Here is a 22,474-nt window from a genome sequence, read left to right on the forward strand (position 1 = left end):
AAGCGCTCCCACACTCTGAGATCTGCGAGTAAGTCTCCTGAGAGGGTAATTTTGGAATTGGGCTTCAACCTACCACTAAGCTGCCTTTCTAGCCTATGGTTAAAGACCCTTCCCATGGGAATTACTCTACAGGCGAAGATAAGCAGGCCTAACAGCGATTGTAACTGCTTAAGTGAAAGGATTCTGTTGGAAACAGCCACTTTAACCGCCTCCAGCATGGCCTGAACCTTGTCTAATGGTAGTCTGCAGAGCAATGCAATTGTGTTGATCTCTATGCCCAGAAAAACAAGGCACGAGATAGGACCCTGAGTTTTTTCTTCTGCTAATGGCACCCCAAAATGGGCCATGAGACCACACATCCGATTCATTAAAGTTAAGCATTCATCCATCCCAGCTTTCCCTACGACAAGGAAATCGTCAAGGTAATGTGCCATGGAATCGCTGCCCGCGTCAGAGGCCACCACCCAGTGAAGGAAAGTGCTAAAAGCCTCAAACAGTGCGCACGACAGGGAGCAGCCCATAGGCAGGCAGTGATCCACATAATACAACACCGCAAACTTACAACCCATAAGAGGAAAAACTGAAGGGTGAAGCGGCAATAGGCGGAAGGTCGACTGAATGTCCAATTTCGCCAATAGAGCACCCGGTCCCACCCTTCTAACTAGTTCTAGCGCGCTATCAAATGATTGGTAGCGCACTGAACTGACTTGTGGGTCAATTGCATCATTGACTGAGGTCCCTTTGGGGTACGACAGGTGTTGTATGAGGCGGAATATCCCTGAGTCTTTTTTGGGTACCACCCCCAGCGGAGAAATCATTAAATTTCCAAGGCCAATTCCTTGTGTAATTTTTCAATCACCACTTGTGGGTGTTGGTAGGCCAACGTTCCTAACTGTTGGTATTCTAAACCCAAAAGTAAACCCCTCCCATAATGTTCTGGCCGCTGCTTGGTCTGGGTAGGCTCACAACCATGTTTTAAGCGCGCGGACCTTAATTGCTGTGTCCACCTTTTGTTCCCAAATTGGCGTTAATGGGCTTACTACTTGTGACACTGTCCCTTCACTTTGGGCATTCGCTGCCTGGGTGGGGACCTGAGCAAAATCTACAGGCATGTCTAAAGGAGCAGGTGCTACCCCTGTCACACTTCTTGTCCTGAAAGGCCCAACATGTTCCCCCTCTTTTCCTAATTCTACTCATACGAAATGACCGAGGATTAGTGTTTGTTGATGACGATGTGAGTCCCCCTTGCGGGTCCATCCGCTGCCAAAGCTGATTGTCAGTGAAGTTGAATGTTAATGTAGGGTTACCTGCCATTTTTCTCCTAAACTCTGCATCATATTCCCTCCAAGACCCTTCACTACGGTTACGCTGAATCCAATGTATGGTGGCAGTGTATTTTAAGATGGCCAGGCTTTGAGAAGGGTATTTCTCAATGTAACAAGAGGAGAAGGCTCTAAAACACTGAAGCCATTCGTCGAAAGTGTCAGGGCATTTAAATTTTTTAGGGCCAGTCCCCTCTGCGCTCTTTTCCCTTTGTCTATAAGCTTCAACCGAGAGATCAAATATGTTAACATACTTTCCCTGATGAATTCTTTTTACCACTTTCTGGCGCAAGTGTTTATGTAATGAATATATTTTCCCTGGGCTAGTGTCGCCATACAGCGCTGCCCTTCTTTCTGAAATAGCCCTAGCGGGGGGTGATTGATAACGGACCCTCCATGCCCAAGGACCGCTCATGGTGCTCACCTGTGCTTTGTGACGCACCCGCCATGTCTGCCTGCTCGCCTGAAACTAAAATGGCGGAACCGGAAGTGCCTCCGCCCGCTTCCGGTGACGTAACGAAACCGAAAGTAGGCCCCAGACCGCTCGACTGAGGAAAGTGTGCACCGCTCGGGCCAGATAGCAAAGGGGCAGCCTGGACACCTGATGATGGTGCTGGCCTATTTGGCACACTATGCAGATGCACCGGAGGGGGAAGATTGGTGGGCAGTGTGGCGGTAGCGCTTAAAACGAGTTCGGCTGGACTGGTAGGCCTATAAGGGCTGATAATGCCCAATGATGGTACAGGCCTGTTAGTAAATTGAGGCGGATGCGCCGGAGGGATAGTAGTAAGGGGTGGCATGGCGGCATGGGGGATTGTGGGGCCAGAACGACCTGGAGGCCCACCTAAAGAATGAAGGCCTAAAGCCCCCACCTGAAAATTATTAAATTGACCATCTCTGAATGATTGCACATCACTAGTAACCTGAAAATTTGCCCCCTGATTTATACCCTGTGGATTAGCCACCGAAGCAGCCATTTCTGCAGCAATGGATGACAAGAAATTTGAAGCTGCAGAGGGTGGAACCGCATTAAATAGTGAATGCACATGGCTAGCTGGTACATTTTGCTGGGGCATTAAAGCTAAATTGGCAGCTTGTTCAGTCTCCATAGGTTGAGACAATTGAGAATCATGAGCTATCCCTGTATCAGCTATGGCTTGCTCTTCTATTGTATGAATTTGTGCAGTAACTACATTTGTGTCCTGAGTGGGGGTATAATATCTATATCCTCCATGTTATCTGCTTGTACACTTATCTTTTTGCTTTGTGTTGCAATGTGCCAGTGTCACTACTGTGTCATTATATAGCGCTGGGTGTTATTATACTGATGCAGATACCACTGGTCCTCTAACCAGCCCTCCTCTGGTTATACCCATGTGCCAGTGTCACTACTGTGTCATTATATAGTGCTGGGTGTTATTATACTGATGCAGATACCACTGATCCTATAACCAGCCCTCCTCTGGCTATACCCATGTGCCAGTGTCACTACTGTGTCATTATATAGTGCTGGGTGTTATTATACGGATGCAGATACCACTGATTCTATAACCAGCCATCCTCTGGCTATACCCATGTGCCAGTGTCACTACTGTGTCATAATATAGTGCTTGGTGTTATTATACTGATGCAGATACCACTGATTCTATAACCAGCCCTCCTCTGGCTATACCCATGAGCCAGTGTCACTACTGTGTCATTATATAGTGCTGGGTGTTATTATACGGATGCAGATACCACTGATTCTATAACCAGCCCTCCTCTGGCTATACCCATGAGCCAGTGTAACTACTGTGTCATTATATAGTGCTGGGTGTTATTATACTGATGCAGATACCACTGACCCTATAACCAGCCCACCTCTGGCTATACCCATGTGTCAGTGTCACTACTGTGTCATTATATAGTGCTGGGTGTTATTATACTGATGCAGATACTACTGATCCTATAACCAGCCCTCCTCTGGCTATACCCATGTGCCAGTGTCACTACTGTGTCATTATATAGTGCTGGGTGTTATTATACTGATGCAGATACCACTGATCCTATAACCAGCCCTCCTCTGGCTATACCCATGAGCCAGTGTCACTACTGTGTCATTATATAGTGCTGGGTGTTATTATACTGATGCAGATACCACTGACCCTATAACCAGCCCTCCTCTGGCTATACCCATGTGCCAGTGTCACTACTGTGTCATTATATAGTGCTGGGTGTTATTATACTGATGCAGATACCACTGATCCTATAACCAGCCCTCCTCTGGCTATACCCATGTGCCAGTGTCACTACTGTGTCATTATATAGTGTTGGGTGTTATTATACTGATGCAGATACCACTGACCCTATAACCAGCCCTTGTCTGGCTATACGCATGTGCCAGTGTCACTACTGTGTCATTATATAGTGCTGGGTGTTATTATACTGATGCAGATACCACTGACCCTATAACCAGCCCTCCTCTGGCTATACCCATGTGCCAGTGTAACTACTGTGTCATTATATAGTGCTGGGTGTTATTATACTGATGCAGATACCACTGACCCTATAACCAGCCCTTGTCTGGCTATACCCATGTGCCAGTATCACTACTGTGTCATTATATAGTGCTGGGTGTTATTATACTGATGCAGATACCACTGATCCTATAACCAGCCCTCCTCTGACTATACCCATGTGCCAGTGTCACTACTGTGTCATTATATAGTGCTTGGTGTTATTATACTGATGCAGATACCAAAGATCCTATAACCAGCCCTCCTCTGGCTATACCCATGTGCCAGTGTCAGTACTGTATCATTATATAGTGCTGGGTGTTATTATACTGATGCAGATACCACTGACCCTATAACCAGCCCTCCTCTGGCTATACGCATGTGCCAGTGTCACTACTGTGTCATTATATAGTGCTGGGTGTTATTATACTGATGCAGATACCACTGATCCTATAACCAGCCCTCCTCTGGCTATACCCATGTGCCAGTGTCACTACTGTGTCATTATATAGTGCTGGGTGTTATTATACTGATGCAGATACCACTGACCCTATAACCAGCCCTCCTCTGGCTATACCCATGTGCCAGTGTCACTACTGTGTCATTATATAGTGCTGGGTGTTATTATACTGATGCAGATACCACTGACCCTATAACCAGCCTACCTCTGGCTATACCCATGTACCAGTGTCACTACTGTGTCATTATATAGCACTGGGTGTTATTATACTGATGCAGATACCACTGATCCTATAACCAGCCCTCCTCTGGCTACACCCATGTGTCAGTGTCACTACTGTGTCATTATATAGTGCTGGGTGTTATTATACTGATGCAGATACCACTGACCCTATAACAAGCCCTCCTCTGGCTATACACATGAGCCAGTGTCACTAATGTGTCATTATATAGTGCTGGGTGTTATTATACTGATGCAGATACCACTGACCCAATAACCAGCCCTCCTCTGGCTATACCCATGTGCCAGTGTCACTACTGTGTCATTATATAGTGCTGGGTGTTATTATACTGATGTAGATATCACTGATCCTATAACCAGCCCTCCTCTTGCTATACCCATGTGCCAGTGTCACTACTGTGTTATATAGTGCTGGGTGTTATCATATTAATGCAGATACCACTGATCCTATAACCAGCCCTCCTCTGGCTATACCCATGAGCCAGTGTCACTACTGTGTCATTATATAGAGCTGGGTGTTATTATACTGATGCAGATACCACTGATCCTATAACCAGCCCTCCTGTGGCTATACCCATGTGCCAGTGTCACTACTGTGTCATTATATAATGCTGGGTGTTATTATACTGATGCAGATACCACTGGCCCTATAACCAGCCTTGTCTGGCTATACCTGTGCCAGTGTCACTACTGTGTCATTATATAGAGCTGGGTGTTATTATACTGATGCAGATACCACTGATCCTATAACCAGCCCTTGTCTGGCTATACGCATGTGCCAGTGTCACTACTGTGTCATTATATAGTGCTGGGTGTTATTATACTGATGCAGATACCACTGACCCTATAACCAGCCCTCCTCTGGCTATACCCATGTGCCAGTATCACTACTGTGTCATTATATAGTGCTGGGTGTTATTATACTGATGCAGATACCACTGATCCTATAACCAGCCCTTGTCTAGCTATACCCATGTGCCAGTGTCACTACTGTGTCATTATATAGTGCTAGGTGTTATTATACTGATGCAGATACCACTGACCCTATAACCAGCCCTCCTCTGGCTATACCCATGTGCCAGTGTCACTACTGTGTCATTATATAGTGCTGGGTGTTATTATACTGATGCAGATACCACTGACCCTATAACCAGCCCTCCTCTGGATATACCCATGTGCCAGTGTCACTACTGTGTCATTATATAGCACTGGGTGTTATTATACTGATGCAAATACCACTGATCCTATAACCAGCCCTTGTCTGGCTATACCCATGTGCCAGTGTCACTACTGTGTCATTATATAGTGCTGGTTGTTATTATACTGATGTAGATACCACTGACCCTATAACCAACCCTCCTCTGGCTATACCCATGAGCCAGTGTCACTACTGTGTCATTATATAGTGCTGGGTGTTATTATACTGATGCAGATACCACTGATCCTATAACCAGCCCTCCTCTGGCTATACCCATGTGCCAGTGTCACTACTGTGTCATTATATAGTGCTGGGTGTTATTATACTGATGCAGATACCACTGACCCTATAACCAGCCCTCCTCTGACTATACCCATGAGCCAGTGTCACTACTGTGTCATTATATAGTGCTGGGTGTTATTATACTGATGCAGATACCACTGATCCTATAACCAGCCCTCCTCTGGCTATACCCATGAGCCAGTGTCACTACTGTGTCATTATATAGTGCTGGGTGTTATTATACAGATGCAGATACCACTGACCCTATAACCAGCCCTCATCTGGCTATACCCATGTGCCAGTGTCACTACTGTGTCATTATATAGTGCTGGGTGTTATTATACTGATGCAGATACCACTGATCCTATAACCAGCCCTCCTCTGGCTATACCCATGTGCCAGTGTCACTACTGTGTCATTATATAGTGCTGGGTGTTATTATACTGATGCAGAGACCACTGACCATATAACCAGCCCTCCTCTGGCTATACCCATGTGCCAGTGTCACTACTATGTCATTATATAGTGCTGGGTGTTATTATACAGATGCAGATACCACTGACCCTATAACCAGCCCTCCTCTGGCTATACCCATGTGCCAGTGTCACTACTGTGTCATTATATAGCACTGGGTGTTATTATACTGATGCAGATACCACTGATCCTATAACCAGCCCTCCTCTGGCTATACCCATGTGCCAGTGTCACTACTGTGTCATTATATAGTGCTGGGTGTTATTATACTGATGCAGATACCACTGATCCTATAATCAGCCCTCCTCTGGCTATACCCATGTGCCAGTGTCACTACTGTGTCATTATATAGTGCTGGGTGTTATTATACTGATGCAGAGACCACTGACCATATAACCAGCCCTCCTCTGGCTATACCCATGTGCCAGTGTCACTACTGTGTCATTATATAGTGCTGGGTGTTATTATACTGATGCAGATACCACTGATCCTATAACCAGCCCTCCTCTGGATATACCCATGTGCCAGTGTCAGTACTGTGTCATTATATAGCGCTGGGTGTTATTATACTGATGCAGATACCACTGACCCTATAACCAGCCCTTGTCTGGCTATACGCATGTGCCAGTGTCACTACTGTGTCATTATATAGTGCTGGGTGTTATTATACTGATGCAGATACCACTGATCCTATAACCAGCCCTCCTCTGGATATACCCATGTGCCAGTGTCAATACTGTGTCTTTGTATAGAGCTGGGTGTTATTACACTGATGCAGATACCCCTGATCCTATAACCAGCCTTGTCTGGCTATACCCATGTGCCAGTGTCTCTACTGTGTCATTATATAGTGCTGGGTGTTATTATACTGATACAGATACCACTGATCCTATAACCAGCCTTCCTCTGGCTATACCCATGTGCCCGTGTCACTACTGTGTCATTATATAGCGCTGGGTGTTATTATACTGATGCAGATACCACTGACCCTATAACCAGCCTTGTCTGGCTATACCCATGTGCCAGTGTCAGTACTGTGTCATTATATAGTGCTGGGTGTTTTTATACTGATGCAGATACCACTGATCCTATAACCAGCCCTCCTCTGGCTATACCCATGTGCCAGTGTCATTACTGTGTCATTATATAGTGCTGGGTGTTATCATACTGATGCAGATACCACTGATCCTATAACCAGCCCTTGTCTAGCTATACCCATGTGCCAGTGTCACTACTGTGTCATTATATAGCGCTGGGTGTTATTATACTGATGCAGATACCACTGATCCTATAACCAGCCCTCCTCTGGCTATACCCATGTGCCAGTGTCACTACTGTGTCATTATATAGTGCTGGGTGTTATTATACTGATGTAGATACCACTGACCCTATAACCAGCCCTTGTCTGGCTATACGCATGTGCCCGTGTCACTACTGTGTCATTATATAGTGCTTGGTGTTATTATACAGATGCAGATACCACTGACCCTATAACCAACCCTCCTCTGGCTATACCCATGTGTCAGTGTCAGTACTGTGTCATTATATAGTGCTGGGTGTTATTATACTGATGCAGATACCACTGACCCTATAACCAGCCCTCCTCTGGCTATACACATGAGCCAGTGTCACTACTGTGTCATTATATAGTGCTGGGTGTTATTATACTGATGCAGATACCACTGATCCTATAACCAGCCCTCCTCTGGCTATACCCATGTGCCAGTGTCACTACTGTGTCATTATATAGTGCTGGGTGTTATTATACTGATGCAGATACCACTGATCCCATAACCAGCCCTCCTCTGGCTATACCCATGAGCTAGTATCACCACTGTGTCATTATATAGCACTGGGTGTTATTATACTGATGCAGATACCACTGATCCTATAACCAGCCCTTGTCTGGCTATACCCATGTGCCAGTGTCACTACTGTGTCATTATATAGTGCTGGGTGTTATTATACTGATGCAGATACCACTGACCCTATAACCAGCCCACCTCTGGCTATACCCATGTGCCAGTGTCACTACTGTGTCATTATATAGTGCTGGGTGTTATTATACTGATGCAGATACCACTGACCCTATAACCAGCCCTCCTCTGGCTATACCCATGTGCCAGTGTCACTACTGTGTCATTATATAGCACTGAGTGTTATTATACTGATGCAGATACCACTGATCCTATAACCAGCCTTGTCTGGCTATACCCATGTGCCAGTGTCACTACTGTGTCATTATATAGTGCTGGGTGTTATTATACTGATGCAGATACCACTGACCCTATAACCAGCCCTTGTCTGGCTATACCCATGTGCCAGTGTCACTACTGTGTCATTATATAGTGCTGGGTGTTATTATACTGATGCAGATACCACTGACCCTATAACCAGCCCTCCTCTGGCTATACCCATGTGCCAGTGTCACTTCTGTGTCATTATATAGTGCTGGGTGTTATTATACTGATGCAGATACCGCTGATCCTATAACCAGCCCTTGTCTGGCTATACGCATGTGTCAGTGTCACTACTGTGTCTTTGTATAGTGCTTGGTGTTATTATACAGATGCAGATACACATCTTCCCCAGGATCCGATGGGGAAGAGGAAGTTGCTTAGGAGGGATCAGCTTTTTACTGGTAAGGAGGGGCCTTCCCTAATCCGCAACAATGTTGCACCGTCAACTATACTTGATCTGTAATAGGAATAAGAATAATTTCAACTTAAACCGCAACAGGAATAAGATTACCTTCAGCTGTTATTCTTTAATAGAGTCGCAATGTAACACACTAGAAACATTTTAATCTATAATATTGCAGATATTAACACAATTGTACTAGATAATGTGCTTGATTTAAATAAAGCACATTAGAACTTACTATTTATGAATGAATATTATCTGCTAATAATATTAATTATAATATATAAACCAATATAATTCTATATTTGAAATTATAGTAGACTAGACACCAGCAACTTTGTTTTCCCTCATATATACCGACTAAAAGCAGCTAGTACTGAATTGAATATTTGGAATACAGTTGAATACAGGCATAACTTTGAACAACCTATTCTTACAGCTACAGTGTATTCAGACTGTGTGAATCAATACTTTATGTAGAAGACAACAATCCAAATAGATTTATCTCCATCTGGTGTTAAATATTCATTAAACACAATACTTAAGATTCTCTGATCTTGTTTGGGCTTAGGATACTTATAAAAATGATGGATTAACCTATATGCAATTGCATTAAATTAAGACAGCAATATTCTATCAGTCAGAATATCACAAGATTAACAAAGATTGCCTCAATCCTATCGGAAAGATATAGTTATAACTTTCTTTGTATATGGGACATCACAATGCGCCATAATCACTATTTTATACTTTGAATAATTATACATCCAAATTCAACCTGATACAATCCTTTTACTGGGCTTCCCTTAGACACACAATAATAAGGGCTGATGCTGTATCTGGTAGTTCCAACCCCTTACAAAAACATCTTAACATAACTACTTAACTTATAAATAAAGACACGACACAGATAGCTGGGATTTAAAGACCATAACGATGGTCATATTTATTAACAAATATTAACTTGACTTCAACGGAAGTCATTCAAATATTTAACCTGTGGCGGCATTCGAGGCCTAGTAAAATAATACTATTAGCTCCATATGACAAGAGGTCGCAGCCAGATGTTGTGGAATTGCAAATGCCAAGGGTGGGCCGCAAATGTGGCCCCACCCCATTCCGTCTAATAGGCGCGGACGTCCTAAAGGATCTTCAGCCAGCAGACCCGCGGGGCGGGGCCCCCCAGGTCACGACCTGAGGACATCACCCCCGCCCATTAGCCCGACTGTCACCTCTGCAGACTCCGCCCTCAATTGTTGATGGCTACGACCTCCCGCCATTAGGAGATACGTGGATGTTATGATGCGCTTCAGCCTCTAAGGCACTGGTATGGCCAAGCCCTGCAGCAAAGCTCATCCAGGAAGCAAATAAATTACGGCTAAGGTCTTACCAAGACTAGGTCAACTAACCCCATCCCTGCCTTTCGCATCTAAAGGACCAGCAACCCGTCCGGGAAGCCATCTGCCTGAATGACGCCAAGAATGTTGCCTTAGCAACTACTTAATTAACCATTAACAATAGGGTTGGGAGGGAGGGAAACTTTCTCCTTGCAAAATCCCAGGTGGAAGAGGCCAGATTGTTCCAGAACTTCCTTTATATTAGGTGAGCCTAAGACCTCCCCTCACCTTGCAACATTGTTGCTACTACACTGCACTGGGATTTTCCACTAGCCTGTCAGCTCATCCCTTAACTCCATTACAGGAGACTCTGCTACCTTTCATTCCCCTAAGGGCTGATGCTGTATCTGGTAGTTCCAACCCCTTACAAAAACATCTTAACATAACTACTTAACTTATAAATAAAGACACGACACAGATAGCTGGGATTTAAAGACCATAACGATGGTCATATTTATTAACAAATATTAACTTGACTTCAACGGAAGTCATTCAAATATTTAACCTGTGGCGGCATTCGAGGCCTAGTAAAATAATACTATTAGCTCCATATGACAAGAGGTCGCAGCCAGATGTTGTGGAATTGCAAATGCCAAGGGTGGGCCGCAAATGTGGCCCCACTACATTCCGTCTAATAGGCGCGGACGTCCTAAAGGATCTTCAGCCAGCAGACCCGCGGGGCGGGGCCCCCCAGGTCACGACCTGAGGACATCACCCCCGCCCATTAGCCCGACTGTCACCTCTGCAGACTCCGCCCTCAATTGTTGATGGCTACGACCTCCCGCCACAAGAGACAGGCACTCCCACATAAACCGGGCTCTTGCCGCCACCCGCTAAATATTACTAACCAGAGCCGTTTTGAGGTCCACCAGGAAGATCACCAGCCCTTCATCGGACAGGTGCACCCCGTCCGGGCGATACAGCCCTTTTTTGTCCGCTGAGATCAGTTCATGGCGGACCACAAAACCCCCTACCTCTAGTACTGCTCTACCCAGCTCCCTGTTAACTTTTTTTCTAACCCTATATGCTATCCTAGGTGTGGGAAAATATCTCCAACGCAGCCGGGGGATTATGTTGGACCAAGCCAGCCTAACCCCCGGGAACGTGGTACAGATCCACTTGACATCCGACCTCATCGCATTGATGAGGTCCAGAGCCGGTGCACTCCCTATATCATTTCCCCCCATGTGAAGGAGGATGATGTGGGGCTGTCCCCATCTATGTCTGGCATTCTGGAGGAGGGCAGGCAAACCATCCCACTGTAAGCCTCTACGGCCCAACCACCGTATTGATGCCTTAGACGTCGGAATCCCCAACTGCTGCCCCTCAGGAAGAGAATGGGCCTTCAGTGCCGCCCAGTGCACGTAGGAGTGCCCTATTATCCAGACGCGAGAAGGACCTGTAGCCACACCTGAAAAACGGATTACATAGTCAATCACCTAAGACTAAAATTAAACAACACAACCAGAACAACTGTAAAACGCCTGTTTCCTTACTCCTACACCGAATACCCCCTACGCCTCAGCTGGGGGGCGCACGTAAGACTTGTAACATTGGGACCTCCATCTGCCCAACTTCTGTATGCGTTCTCCCTTCCAACCTAGCGCCGCCGCGCTGGTGGCAGCCCCTATTCAGAAGGAATGGGGGGTGATTCTACAGTTCCCCAAACCTGCTGCAAGCGCTACCTTTCTGAGCACAGCTGCGAACTGGTACCGGGAGAGATTCGATCCGTCGGAATGCACTAAGAACTGGGCGGGGCCCCGCGGTCGCTGCGCCATGTAGGCCCTTGTACTCACAACCGGGCAGACGCCCGATGCTGAGGGAGTCAGAGTGATCCACACCCCTTTCCCCTCCTGGTCAGTCTTCGAGTGCGGGATAAACAATAACAAATTATCGCCCGCCAGTTTGACATGAGCCAACTGCATACCCGCGTTAACCGCATCCTTTGAGGTTGCGACCAGCTCACCCGGCCTGAGGGCCGCAAAGAACGCCAAGGAGAATGCGCACTGAAACAGTTCTCTTTCGCCGGGTTCGACGCAAATGCCCTCGATTGCGTCCAACAGCTTGGCTAGCCTACAAAATGTGACAGGTTCGCGCGCATCTTTCGCTCTACCCTCGAGCCTTCCCCAGCCCTTAATCACTTGCTTCACCGGGAAACCTTTCGTGATGTTGGGCCACTCTAGCATATTGCAAAAGAAGGAGATTGCAGCTATTCTATTGGATATAGCGCCCTTCGAAGTCCCTTGCCCGTGTTTCTCTGCCAGCCACTCCAAGAACAGATCCCTCAAGACCCTTTCCGGCGCTGCGCCCTGTTCGTGACAGTAACTTACCCACTCGCCCCAGTGCTGTGAATAAGCTCTCCACGTATTCGGCGCCAGGGACGCCCTCACTAGGTGCCCTATGGACCTCCCTGCCCCGCCAACTGCCAAATAGAGTGGGGACAAGGTAAGCCAACTGCTGCTGCGTTAGGGGCCAGTCTGCGAAACTGCTCCCATTGAAACCTCGAGAGTGCGTCCGCCAGGGTGTTGTTGACCCCGGGAACGTACCTCGCGGAAAACTGAATATTGTATTGCAAGCACCTCAGCACTAGCTGTCGCAAGTACCTAACAACTACCGGTGACGACGCAGACAACCTATTTATGGCGAACACAACGCTAGCGTTGTCTGTCCAAAACACGATGTATCTATCCTTTAACGCCGGCCCCCAGAGCTCCATGGCCACAACTATGGGAAAGAGCTCCAAAAGTGTCAAGTTCCTTGTCAGACCGACTTGGACCCATGACAGGGGCCATGGCTCGGCGCTCCATTGCCCATCCAAATAGGCGCCATAACCCGCCGCTCCAGCTGCATCCGTCAGCAGGTGCACTGTCTGACTGGAAACCCTAGGAGCGCGCCAAAGCAGTGTTCCATTGAAACCCTGCAGGAAGTGCTCCCATACCTTCAAGTCTTCCCGCATGTCTTCCGAAACCACCACTTTACGTGCCCCGTGCGGAGTGGAGAGCAAAGCTTCCATCCTCCTGTTGAACACGCGACCCATGGGTATAATTTTGCACGCAAAATTGAGTAAGCCTAGCACTGACTGCAGCTCCCTCAGGGGCATGCTCTTTGCTGCCCCGGCTTTGCGCACTGCTGAGAGCATTGCTTCCACCTTGTCAGCTGGAAGACGACATAGCCTTGCAGCAGTGTCAATTTCGATCCCCAGGTACGTGAGTCTTGTACAGGGGCCCTGTGTTTTTTCCTCAGCTAGTGGCACTCCAAATTTTGACATTAGCCCTCGCATTACTGCGATCAGCCGATCACATTCGCGTGTGTTCGCGGCGCCAACCAGCAGGAAGTCGTCCAGGTAATGAGCGACTATTCCCCCACCGGCCGCCGTGATGATAGCCCAGTGCAAGAATGAGCTAAACTCTTCAAAATAAGCACACAATAGCGAGCAACCCATGGGCAAGCATTTGTCGATAAAATAATTCCCCTCAAATTTACACCCCATCAGTCTGAAAGATGCTGGGTGTATAGGGAGTAACCGAAAGGCAGACTCGATGTCCATTTTGGCTAGCAGCGCGCCCGGACCCGCCGTCACTACCAACTCCAACGCCTGGTCAAACGATTGGTAAGACACCGAGCTTATCAGGGGGTCTATTGCGTCATTGACAGAACCCCCTTTCGGATAGGACAAATGCTGAATCAGGCGAAACTTCCCTGGTTCCTTTTTGGTGACCACCCCTAGAGGGGAAATAACAAGGTCAGGGATGGGAGGTTGCTCAAATGGACCAGCAAATCTTCCCAAAGCAATTTCTTTGCTCAGTTTCGCCCTAACTTCGTCCGGCATTTCATAAGCCGACTTTAAATTCTTATGCGACGAGGACCCCCGTTACCAACCCCAATGTTGGTATCTTGAAACCTTCCGCAATCCCCGCCAGTAGGTTGGCAGCCGAAACCCTGTTCGGGTAGGCCGCCAGCCAAGGTCTAATGGCGTCCAGCTTCAGGGGTGTTGGAGCTCTTTGGTCCAGCCCCCCCCGATTTTGCCCCACGGAAGGCTCCTCCGTCCCTCCGCTTCGGGCATTCAACACCTGGGTGTTGACCGCTGCAGTACATGCAGGCGTGCCGAAAGGAACAAGAAGCACCCTTATCGCATTGCTTCTCGTTGTACTTCCAACACTCCCTGCCCCGACGCTTGATGATGCTCGGAGGCCTCTGGGGCCCTGTCCGCAGCATCGATCCCCCTGCCCCCCCTTTTTCCGGTATGAGCAGGGACCACAAGTCCAAGTCTTTCACCCCAAAGTTCAAAACTGGATTCCCAACCATTTTCCTCCTAAACTCACTATCATAAGCACGCCACATGCCTTCCCCATACCTATTATAGATACATTCTATTATCTCAGCGTACTTAATCACGTCTACCGCGGCCTCCGGCCTCTGTTCGATGTAGCAGGAGGAGAATACCCTAAAGCACCGCCTCCACTCATCAAATGTATCTGGGCGCTGGATCTTCTTCGGTCCAGTCCCATCCTCGCTACGCTCTTTGTCGCGCTGCGCCTCTAGCGACAGCTCGAACATATTGACGTATTTGTGATCGCGAATTTTCTGTATCGTTTTGGGTTTGAGATGCGCATGCAGGCAGTGTATCTTGCAGGGATAAGAGTCCCCCTGCAGAGCCACCCTTCTGTCACTAACTGATATGTCCCGCGGCTGCGCCGTGCTCTCGCCTCCCTGCGCACTGCCGGCGGAGGCGGACACAGAGCTTCGACCCGCCAGCAGCGCAGGTTGCTCCATGCTACCTACGCCCTTAGCCTGATTTCGCTCAGCAACCAGCACCTTCAACATTTTAAACATGCGGCGCTGTCCCTTGCTATTTAGCCCTAATTTCTTCCCCCCATCTGAGTCTGAATCAGTGCTATAATCGGTGTCAAAGGTGCGTGACAGGTTATATAAATTTCTCTCACCAACAGCCGATGTGGAAGGTGTAGATGTCCCTGGTGTTGCCACCGCTGATCCTCCTGACGGCTGTACCGACAGTCCAGCTCCTGCTGGACCGGAGACCTCTGTCCTCTGCTGTGCAACCTGCGTGTCCTGTGGGGGAGAAACAAACAAGAGGGGAGTATCCAGGCCAGCCATGCGGCCCTCCTGCCTGCTACCCCCAACTGGGGTGGACGTACTAACCCCTGCCCCAGTCGAGATCCCTCTGGCCCTCTGCTCACCCCTGTCACCACTCCATTCATTCACTGACCCTGCAACAACGGGTGATGCACTGACCAGGTGTTCCCTGCCTGAGTGTATGCTCTGAACCCCTGCAGCTGTTGGTTGCCGTGACTCCCCCTGCGCCCTGTCTGCGAGCACAGTCGCCCCCCTTTGGGGTACATCAGTATTGCCGGAACCCCCCCTGCTATACCACTGGCGCCCCAGCAATGCACTTCTCGCTCTCCCATATGCCTGCCTGGTAACCTTAGATCCCATGAGCCTCCCCCTATGCAAGCCGCGTCCTCTCTGCACTACAGTTGCCCTGTCTGTCATGCTAGGTGCTGCAGAGTGTAGCGCAGCGGAGCGGGCCTGCCCGGATACTCCCCCCTCACCTGTGGAGAGTACCCGGCTAGGCCTCTTTCTGGCCCCAGGAACGCGTCCATCAGCTCCATGTTCCGGCCGTGTGACTCTCGCGGCGCCGGAAGTGACGTCACGCGTGTCACATGACCGGCCGGAAATGGGCGCGCCAGACGCGAGGCCGCAACCGGAGCCTGCACTGGTAGTAGCAGGCTCCGACTGAGCCACCAATGACGAATGCGGTCCGGCGGGCGGGCGAGGACCCCCAGGCCCCACACCGCTCCCCGACTGAGCCACCACTGAAGCATCCGGTCCGGGCCCCAGGGACCCGGCCGGATCATAGGACACGCTAGGCCCCTGTGTAGTCCCGCTAGGCCCCGGGCCCACATGGGGTAAAGGAGGCTGTTGATGAGGGGCGCTAGGCCCCGGTTCAGCCTGACCCACTACCGGAGGCAACACAGCGGCCGTCAAGGCCTTAAACATGCCCACGATGGCCGCCGCTGCCACAGGAGACAACCCGGAGGCCGTGAGGGCCCCCAGGCCTGCCTCCAAAGCTTGGTCTAAGTTAGATGGGCCAGAGCTCACTGCACCCGCCTGTCCTGTAACCATAACAGTACCAAGGCCGGCGGGTGCAGGTTCAGGGGGTGGGGGGTTATTTATTATAACATTGGGGTTTAACACAGGCAATACTGGCCTTGTTTCCGCCGGAGTCGGTGGCACCACATCCTCATCTTCCTCCTCTATTACAGGTGTACTCCTCAAGGATCTCCCAGGGGACTCCCTGAAGCGAATGGGCACCGCAGCACTTCTCTTTGATCTAGACATTTTCACTTGAAGAATGGCAAAACTTTCTCCTTGCAAAATCCCAGGTGGAAGAGGCCAGATTGTTCCAGAACTTCCTTTATATTAGGTGAGCCTAAGACCTCCCCTCACCTTGCAACATTGTTGCTACTACACTGCACTGGGATTTTCCACTAGCCTGTCAGCTCATCCCTTAACTCCATTACAGGAGACTCTGCTACCTTTCATTCCCCTAATTAGTGTATAGTAAACTATTTATCTGAAGACTATGGATTAACAACTACATCCTAGGTCTTTTTTGATAAAGCCATTACCCAATCTTTAATTATTTAAGGGGATCTTAGCATTGTGAATTGCTATTTATAAATTGCACTTCAGTCACCCGCGCCATTTAACCTTGATTTAGGTTAAAATTACTTCCTGTGGTTTTAATGAGTATTGGTTTTCCTCTTAAATGCCCTAAGGAGCGTAGAGCATATTTAACGCAGCTTCAACTCTCGATACCAGAGTTGCTTACGGACGCGGCCAGCCTCAAAAACGTGCTCGTGCACGATTCCCCCATAGGAAACAATGGGGCTGTTTGAGCTGAAAAAAAACCTAACACCTGCAAAAAAGCCGCGTTCAGCTCCTAACGCAGCCCCATTGTTTGCTATGGGGAAACACTTCCTACATCTGCACCTAACACTCTAACATGTACCCCGAGTCTAAACACCCCTAACCTTACGCTTATTAACCCCTAATCTGCCGCCCCCCGCTATCGCTGACACCTGCATATTATTTTTAACCCCTAATCTGCCGCTCCGTAAACCGCCGCTACTTACATTATCCCTATGTACCCCTAATCTGCTACCCCTAACACCGCCGACCCCTATATTATATTTATTAACCCCTAATCTGCCCCCCACAACGTCGCCTCCACCTGCCTACACTTATTAACCCCTAATCTGCCGAGCGGACTGCAACGCTATCATAATAAAGTTATTAACCCCTAATCCGCCTCACTAACCCTATAATAAATAGTATTAACCCCTAATCTGCCCTCCCTAACATCGCCAACACCTAACTTCAATTATTAACCCCTAATCTGCCGACCGGAGCTCACCGCTATTCTAATAAATTTATTAACCCCTAAAGCTAAGTCTAACCCTAACACTAACACCCCCCTAACTTAAATATAATTTAAATCTAACGAAATTAATTAACTCTTATTAAATAAATTATTCCTATTTAAAGCTAAATACTTACCTGTAAAATAAATCCTAATATAGCTACAATATAAATTATAATTATATTATAGCTATTTTAGGATTAATATTTATTTTACAGGTAACTTTGTATTTATTTTAACCAGGTACAATAGCTATTAAATAGTTAAGAACTATTTAATAGCTAAAATAGTTAAAATAATTACAAAATTACCTGTAAAATAAATCCTAACCTAAGTTACAATTAAACCTAACACTATACTATCATTAAATTAATTAAATAAAATACCTACAATTACCTACAATTAAACCTAACACTACACTATCAATACATTAATTAAATACAATACCTACAAATAACTACAATGAAATAAACTAACTAAAGTACAAAAAATAAAAAAGAACTAAGTTACAAAAAATAAAAAAATATTTACAAACATAAGAAAAATATTACAACAATTTTAAACTAATTACACCTACTCTAAGCCCCCTAATAAAATAACAAAGACCCCCAAAATAAAAAATGCCCTACCCTATTCTAAATTACTAAAGTTCAAAGCTCTTTTACCTTACCAGCCCTGAACAGGGCCCTTTGCGGGGCATGCTCCAAGAAGTTCAGCTCTTTTGCCTGTAAAAAAAAACATACAATACCCCCCCCAACATTACAACCCACCACCTACATACCCCTAATCTAACCCAAACCCCCCTTAAATAAACCTAACACTAAGCCCCTGAAGATCATCCTACCTTGTCTTCACCTCACCGGGTATCACCGATCGGTCCTGGCTCCAAAATCTTCATCCAACCCAAGCGGGGGCTGGCGATCCATCATCCGGTGGCTGAAGAGGTCCAGAAGAGGCTCCAAAGTCTTCATCCTATCCGGGAAGAAGAGTAGATCCGGACCGGCAACCATCATCTTCCAAGCGGCATCTTCTATCTTCATCCGATGAGGACCGGCTCCATCCTGAAGACCTCCACCGCGGACCCATCTTCATACGGCGACGTCCAACTGAAGAATGACGGTTCCTTTAAGGGACGTCATCAAAGATGGCGTCCCTCGAATTCCGATTGGCTGATAGGATTCTATCAGCCAATCGGAATTAAGGTAGGAATATTCTGATTGGCTGATGGAATCAGCCAATCAGAATCAAGATCAATCCGATTGGCTGATCCAATCAGCCAATCAGATTGAGCTCACATTCTATTGGCTGATCGGAACAGCCAATAGAATGCGAGCTCAATCTGATTGGCTGATTGGATCAGCCAATCGGATTGAACTTGATTCTGATTGGCTGATTCCATCAGCCAATCAGAATATTCCTACCTTAATTCCGATTGGCTGATAGAATCCTATCAGCCAATCGGAATTCGAGGGACGCCATCTTGGATGACGTCCCTTAAAGGAACCGTCATTCTTCAGTTGGACGTCGCCGGATGAAGATGGGTCCGCGGTGGAGGTCTTCAGGATGGAGCCGGTCCTCATTGGATGAAGATAGAAGATGCCGCTTGGAAGATGATGGTTGCCGGTCCGGATCTACTCTTCTTCCCGGATAGGATGAAGACTTTGGAGCCTCTTCTGGACCTCTTCAGCCACCGGATGATGGATCGCCAGCCCCCGCTTGGGTTGGATGAAGATTTTGGAGCCAGGACCGATCGGTGATACCCGGTGAGGTGAAGACAAGGTAGGATGATCTTCAGGGGCTTAGTGTTAGGTTTATTTAAGGGGGGTTTGGGTTAGATTAGGGGTATGTGGGTGGTGGGTTGTAATGTTGGGGGGGGGTATTGTATGTTTTTTTTTTACAGGCAAAAGAGCTGAACTTCTTGGGGCATGCCCCGCAAATGGCCCTGTTCAGGGCTCGTAAGGTAAAAGAGCTTTGAACTTTAGTAATTTAGGGCATTTTTTTATTTTGGGGGTCTTTGTTATTTTATTAGGGGGCTTAGAGTAGGTGTAATTAGTTTAAAATTGTTGTAATATTTTTCTTATGTTTGTAAATATTTTTTTATTTTTTGTAACTTAGTTAGTTTATTTCATTGTAGTTATTTGTAGGAATTGTATTTCATTAATGTATTGATAGTGTAGTGTTAGGTTTAATTGTAGGTAATTGTAGGTATTTTATTTAATTAATTTAATGATAGTATAGTGTTAGGTTTAATTGTAACTTAGGTTAGGATTTATTTTACAGGTAATTTTGTAATTATTTTAACTATTTTAGCTATTAAATAGTTATTAACTATTTAATAGCTATTGTACCTGGTTAAAATAAATACAAAGTTACCTGTAAAATAAATATTAATCCTAAAATAGCTATAATATAATTATAATTTATATTGTAGCTATATTAGGATTTATTTTACAGGTAAGTATTTAGCTTTAAATAGGAATAATTTATTTAATAAGAGTTAATTAATTTCGTTAGATTTAAATTATATTTAAGTTAGGGGGGTGTTAGTGTTAGGGTTAGACTTAGCTTTAGGGGTTAATACATTTATTAGAATAGCGGTGAGCTCCGGTCGGCAGATTAGGGGTTAATAATTGAAGCTAGGTGTCGGCGATGTTAGGGAGGGCAGATTAGGGGTTAATACTATTTATTATAGGGTTAGTGAGGCGGATTAGGGGTTAATAACTTTATTATAGTAGCGGTGCGGTCCACTCGGCAGATTAGGGGTTAATAAGTGTAGGCAGGTGAAGGCGACGTTGAGGGGGCAGATTAGGGGTTAATAAATATAATATAGGGGTCGGCGGTGTTAGGGGCAGCAGATTAGGGGTACATAAGGATAACGTAGGTGGCGGTCGGCAGATTAGGGGTTAAAAAAATTTAATCGAGTGGCGGCGATGTGGGGGGGGCCTCGGTTTAGGGGTACATAGGTAGTTTATGGGTGTTAGTGTACTTTAGAGTACAGTAGTTAAGAGCTTTATGAACCGGCGTTAGCCCAGATAGCTCTTAAATACTGACTTTTTTCTGCGGCTGGAGTTCTGTAGTTAGAATTCTAACGCTCACTTCAGACACGACTCTAAATACCGGAGTTTGAAAAATCCCATTGAAAAGATAGGATACGCAATTGACGTAAGGGGATCTGCGGTATGGAAAAGTCGCGGCTGAAAAGTGAGCGTTAGACCCTTTTTTGAGTGACTCCAAATACCGGAGGTAGCCTAAAACCAGCGTTAGGAGCCTCTAACGCTGGTTTTCACGGCTACCGCCAAACTCCAAATCTAGGCCTATGTTTGAAGGGTAGTAGTAAAACCTCCTCTCATTCAACTTATTTTCCCATTAGGTCCCATTTTATTATAAAGTAGTGCCATTGGGTCCCCTTTTCTCTGCAAAACGTGGTTGATGTATTAAAGTCTGTGATAATAAGGAGAAAGAGAAAAGCTTATCCAGTGCTGTGGACATTGCCTTTTTCATATTCTGTGATATGTGGATTTGGCAGAGTCCCTGTCCTCACTTGCACTGACAGCGACGGCTGTTATCTGTTTTACTTTACTGGTAAGCTCTGATTGTAAGATGGTCTACAATTTAGATTATGCACAAGATATTGGTGGAAAGCTTAAAAGGGACATGAAACACAAATTTGCTTCAATCTCTTGGTATCATTTGCTGAAGGAGCAGTATTGTAATACTGAGAACTAGCTGAACACATATAGTGATTGTTTAATCCCTGGGACCTCGGTTTGTGCTTGGATTCCTGGCTTTGACCCTTTGTTTGCTCCTGGTTATGTGACTGCATAATCCCTGAGACCTCAGTTTGTTTGGATTCCTGGTTTTGATCCTTGGTTTGCTCCTGGTTATGTGACTGCATAATCCCTGGGACCTCAGTTTGTTTGGATTCCTGGCTTTGATCCTTGGTTTTCTCCTGGTTATGTGACTGCATAATCCCTGGGACCTCAGTTTGTGTTTGGATTCCTGGCTTTGACCCTTGGTTTGCTCCTGGTTATGTGACTGCATAATCATTGAGACCTTGGTTTGTGTTTGGATTCCTGGCTTTGACCATTAGTTTGCTCCTGGTTACGTGACTGCATAATCCCTGGGACCTCACTTGCACGGACACTCTGAGCGGCGGCTGTTATCTGTCTTACTTTACTGGTAAGCTCTGACTGTATGAGGTTGTGAGCACTTTACTCTTACTTTACTGGTGAGCTCTGACTGTATGAGGTTGTGAGCACTTTACTCATACTTTACTGGTGAGTCTGACTGTATGAGGTTGTGAGCACTTTACTCTTACTTTACTGGTGAGCTCTGACTGTATGAGGTTGTGAGCACTTTACTCTTACTTTACTGGTGAGTCTGACTGTAAGAGGTTGTGAGCACTTTACTCTTACTTGACTGGTGAGTCTGACTGTATGAGGTTGTGAGCACTTTACACTTACTTTACTGGTGAGCTCTGACTGTATGAGGTTGTGAGCACTTTACTTATACTTTACTG

At 46.6% G+C, this 22,474-nt stretch overlaps 1 protein-coding gene across 1 annotated transcript; it reads right to left on the reverse strand.

Annotated features, from left to right (window-relative positions):
* Positions 1-11,191: 11,191 nt before the first annotated feature.
* LOC128659177 (uncharacterized) lies at positions 11,192-16,119 on the reverse strand. The gene is made up of 2 exons (XM_053712862.1): positions 15,455-16,119; positions 11,192-11,922 (listed from the first exon to the last, which is right to left on the reverse strand). The coding sequence occupies exons 1-2, from the start codon at positions 16,020-16,022 to the stop codon at positions 11,345-11,347; spliced, it is 1,146 nt and encodes a 381-aa protein (XP_053568837.1). The 5' UTR covers positions 16,023-16,119; the 3' UTR covers positions 11,192-11,344.
* Positions 16,120-22,474: the final 6,355 nt, after the last annotated feature.

Source organism: Bombina bombina, chromosome 5, assembly GCF_027579735.1.
Source record: "Bombina bombina isolate aBomBom1 chromosome 5, aBomBom1.pri, whole genome shotgun sequence".
In the NCBI taxonomy this organism is placed as follows: domain Eukaryota; kingdom Metazoa; phylum Chordata; class Amphibia; order Anura; family Bombinatoridae; genus Bombina; species Bombina bombina.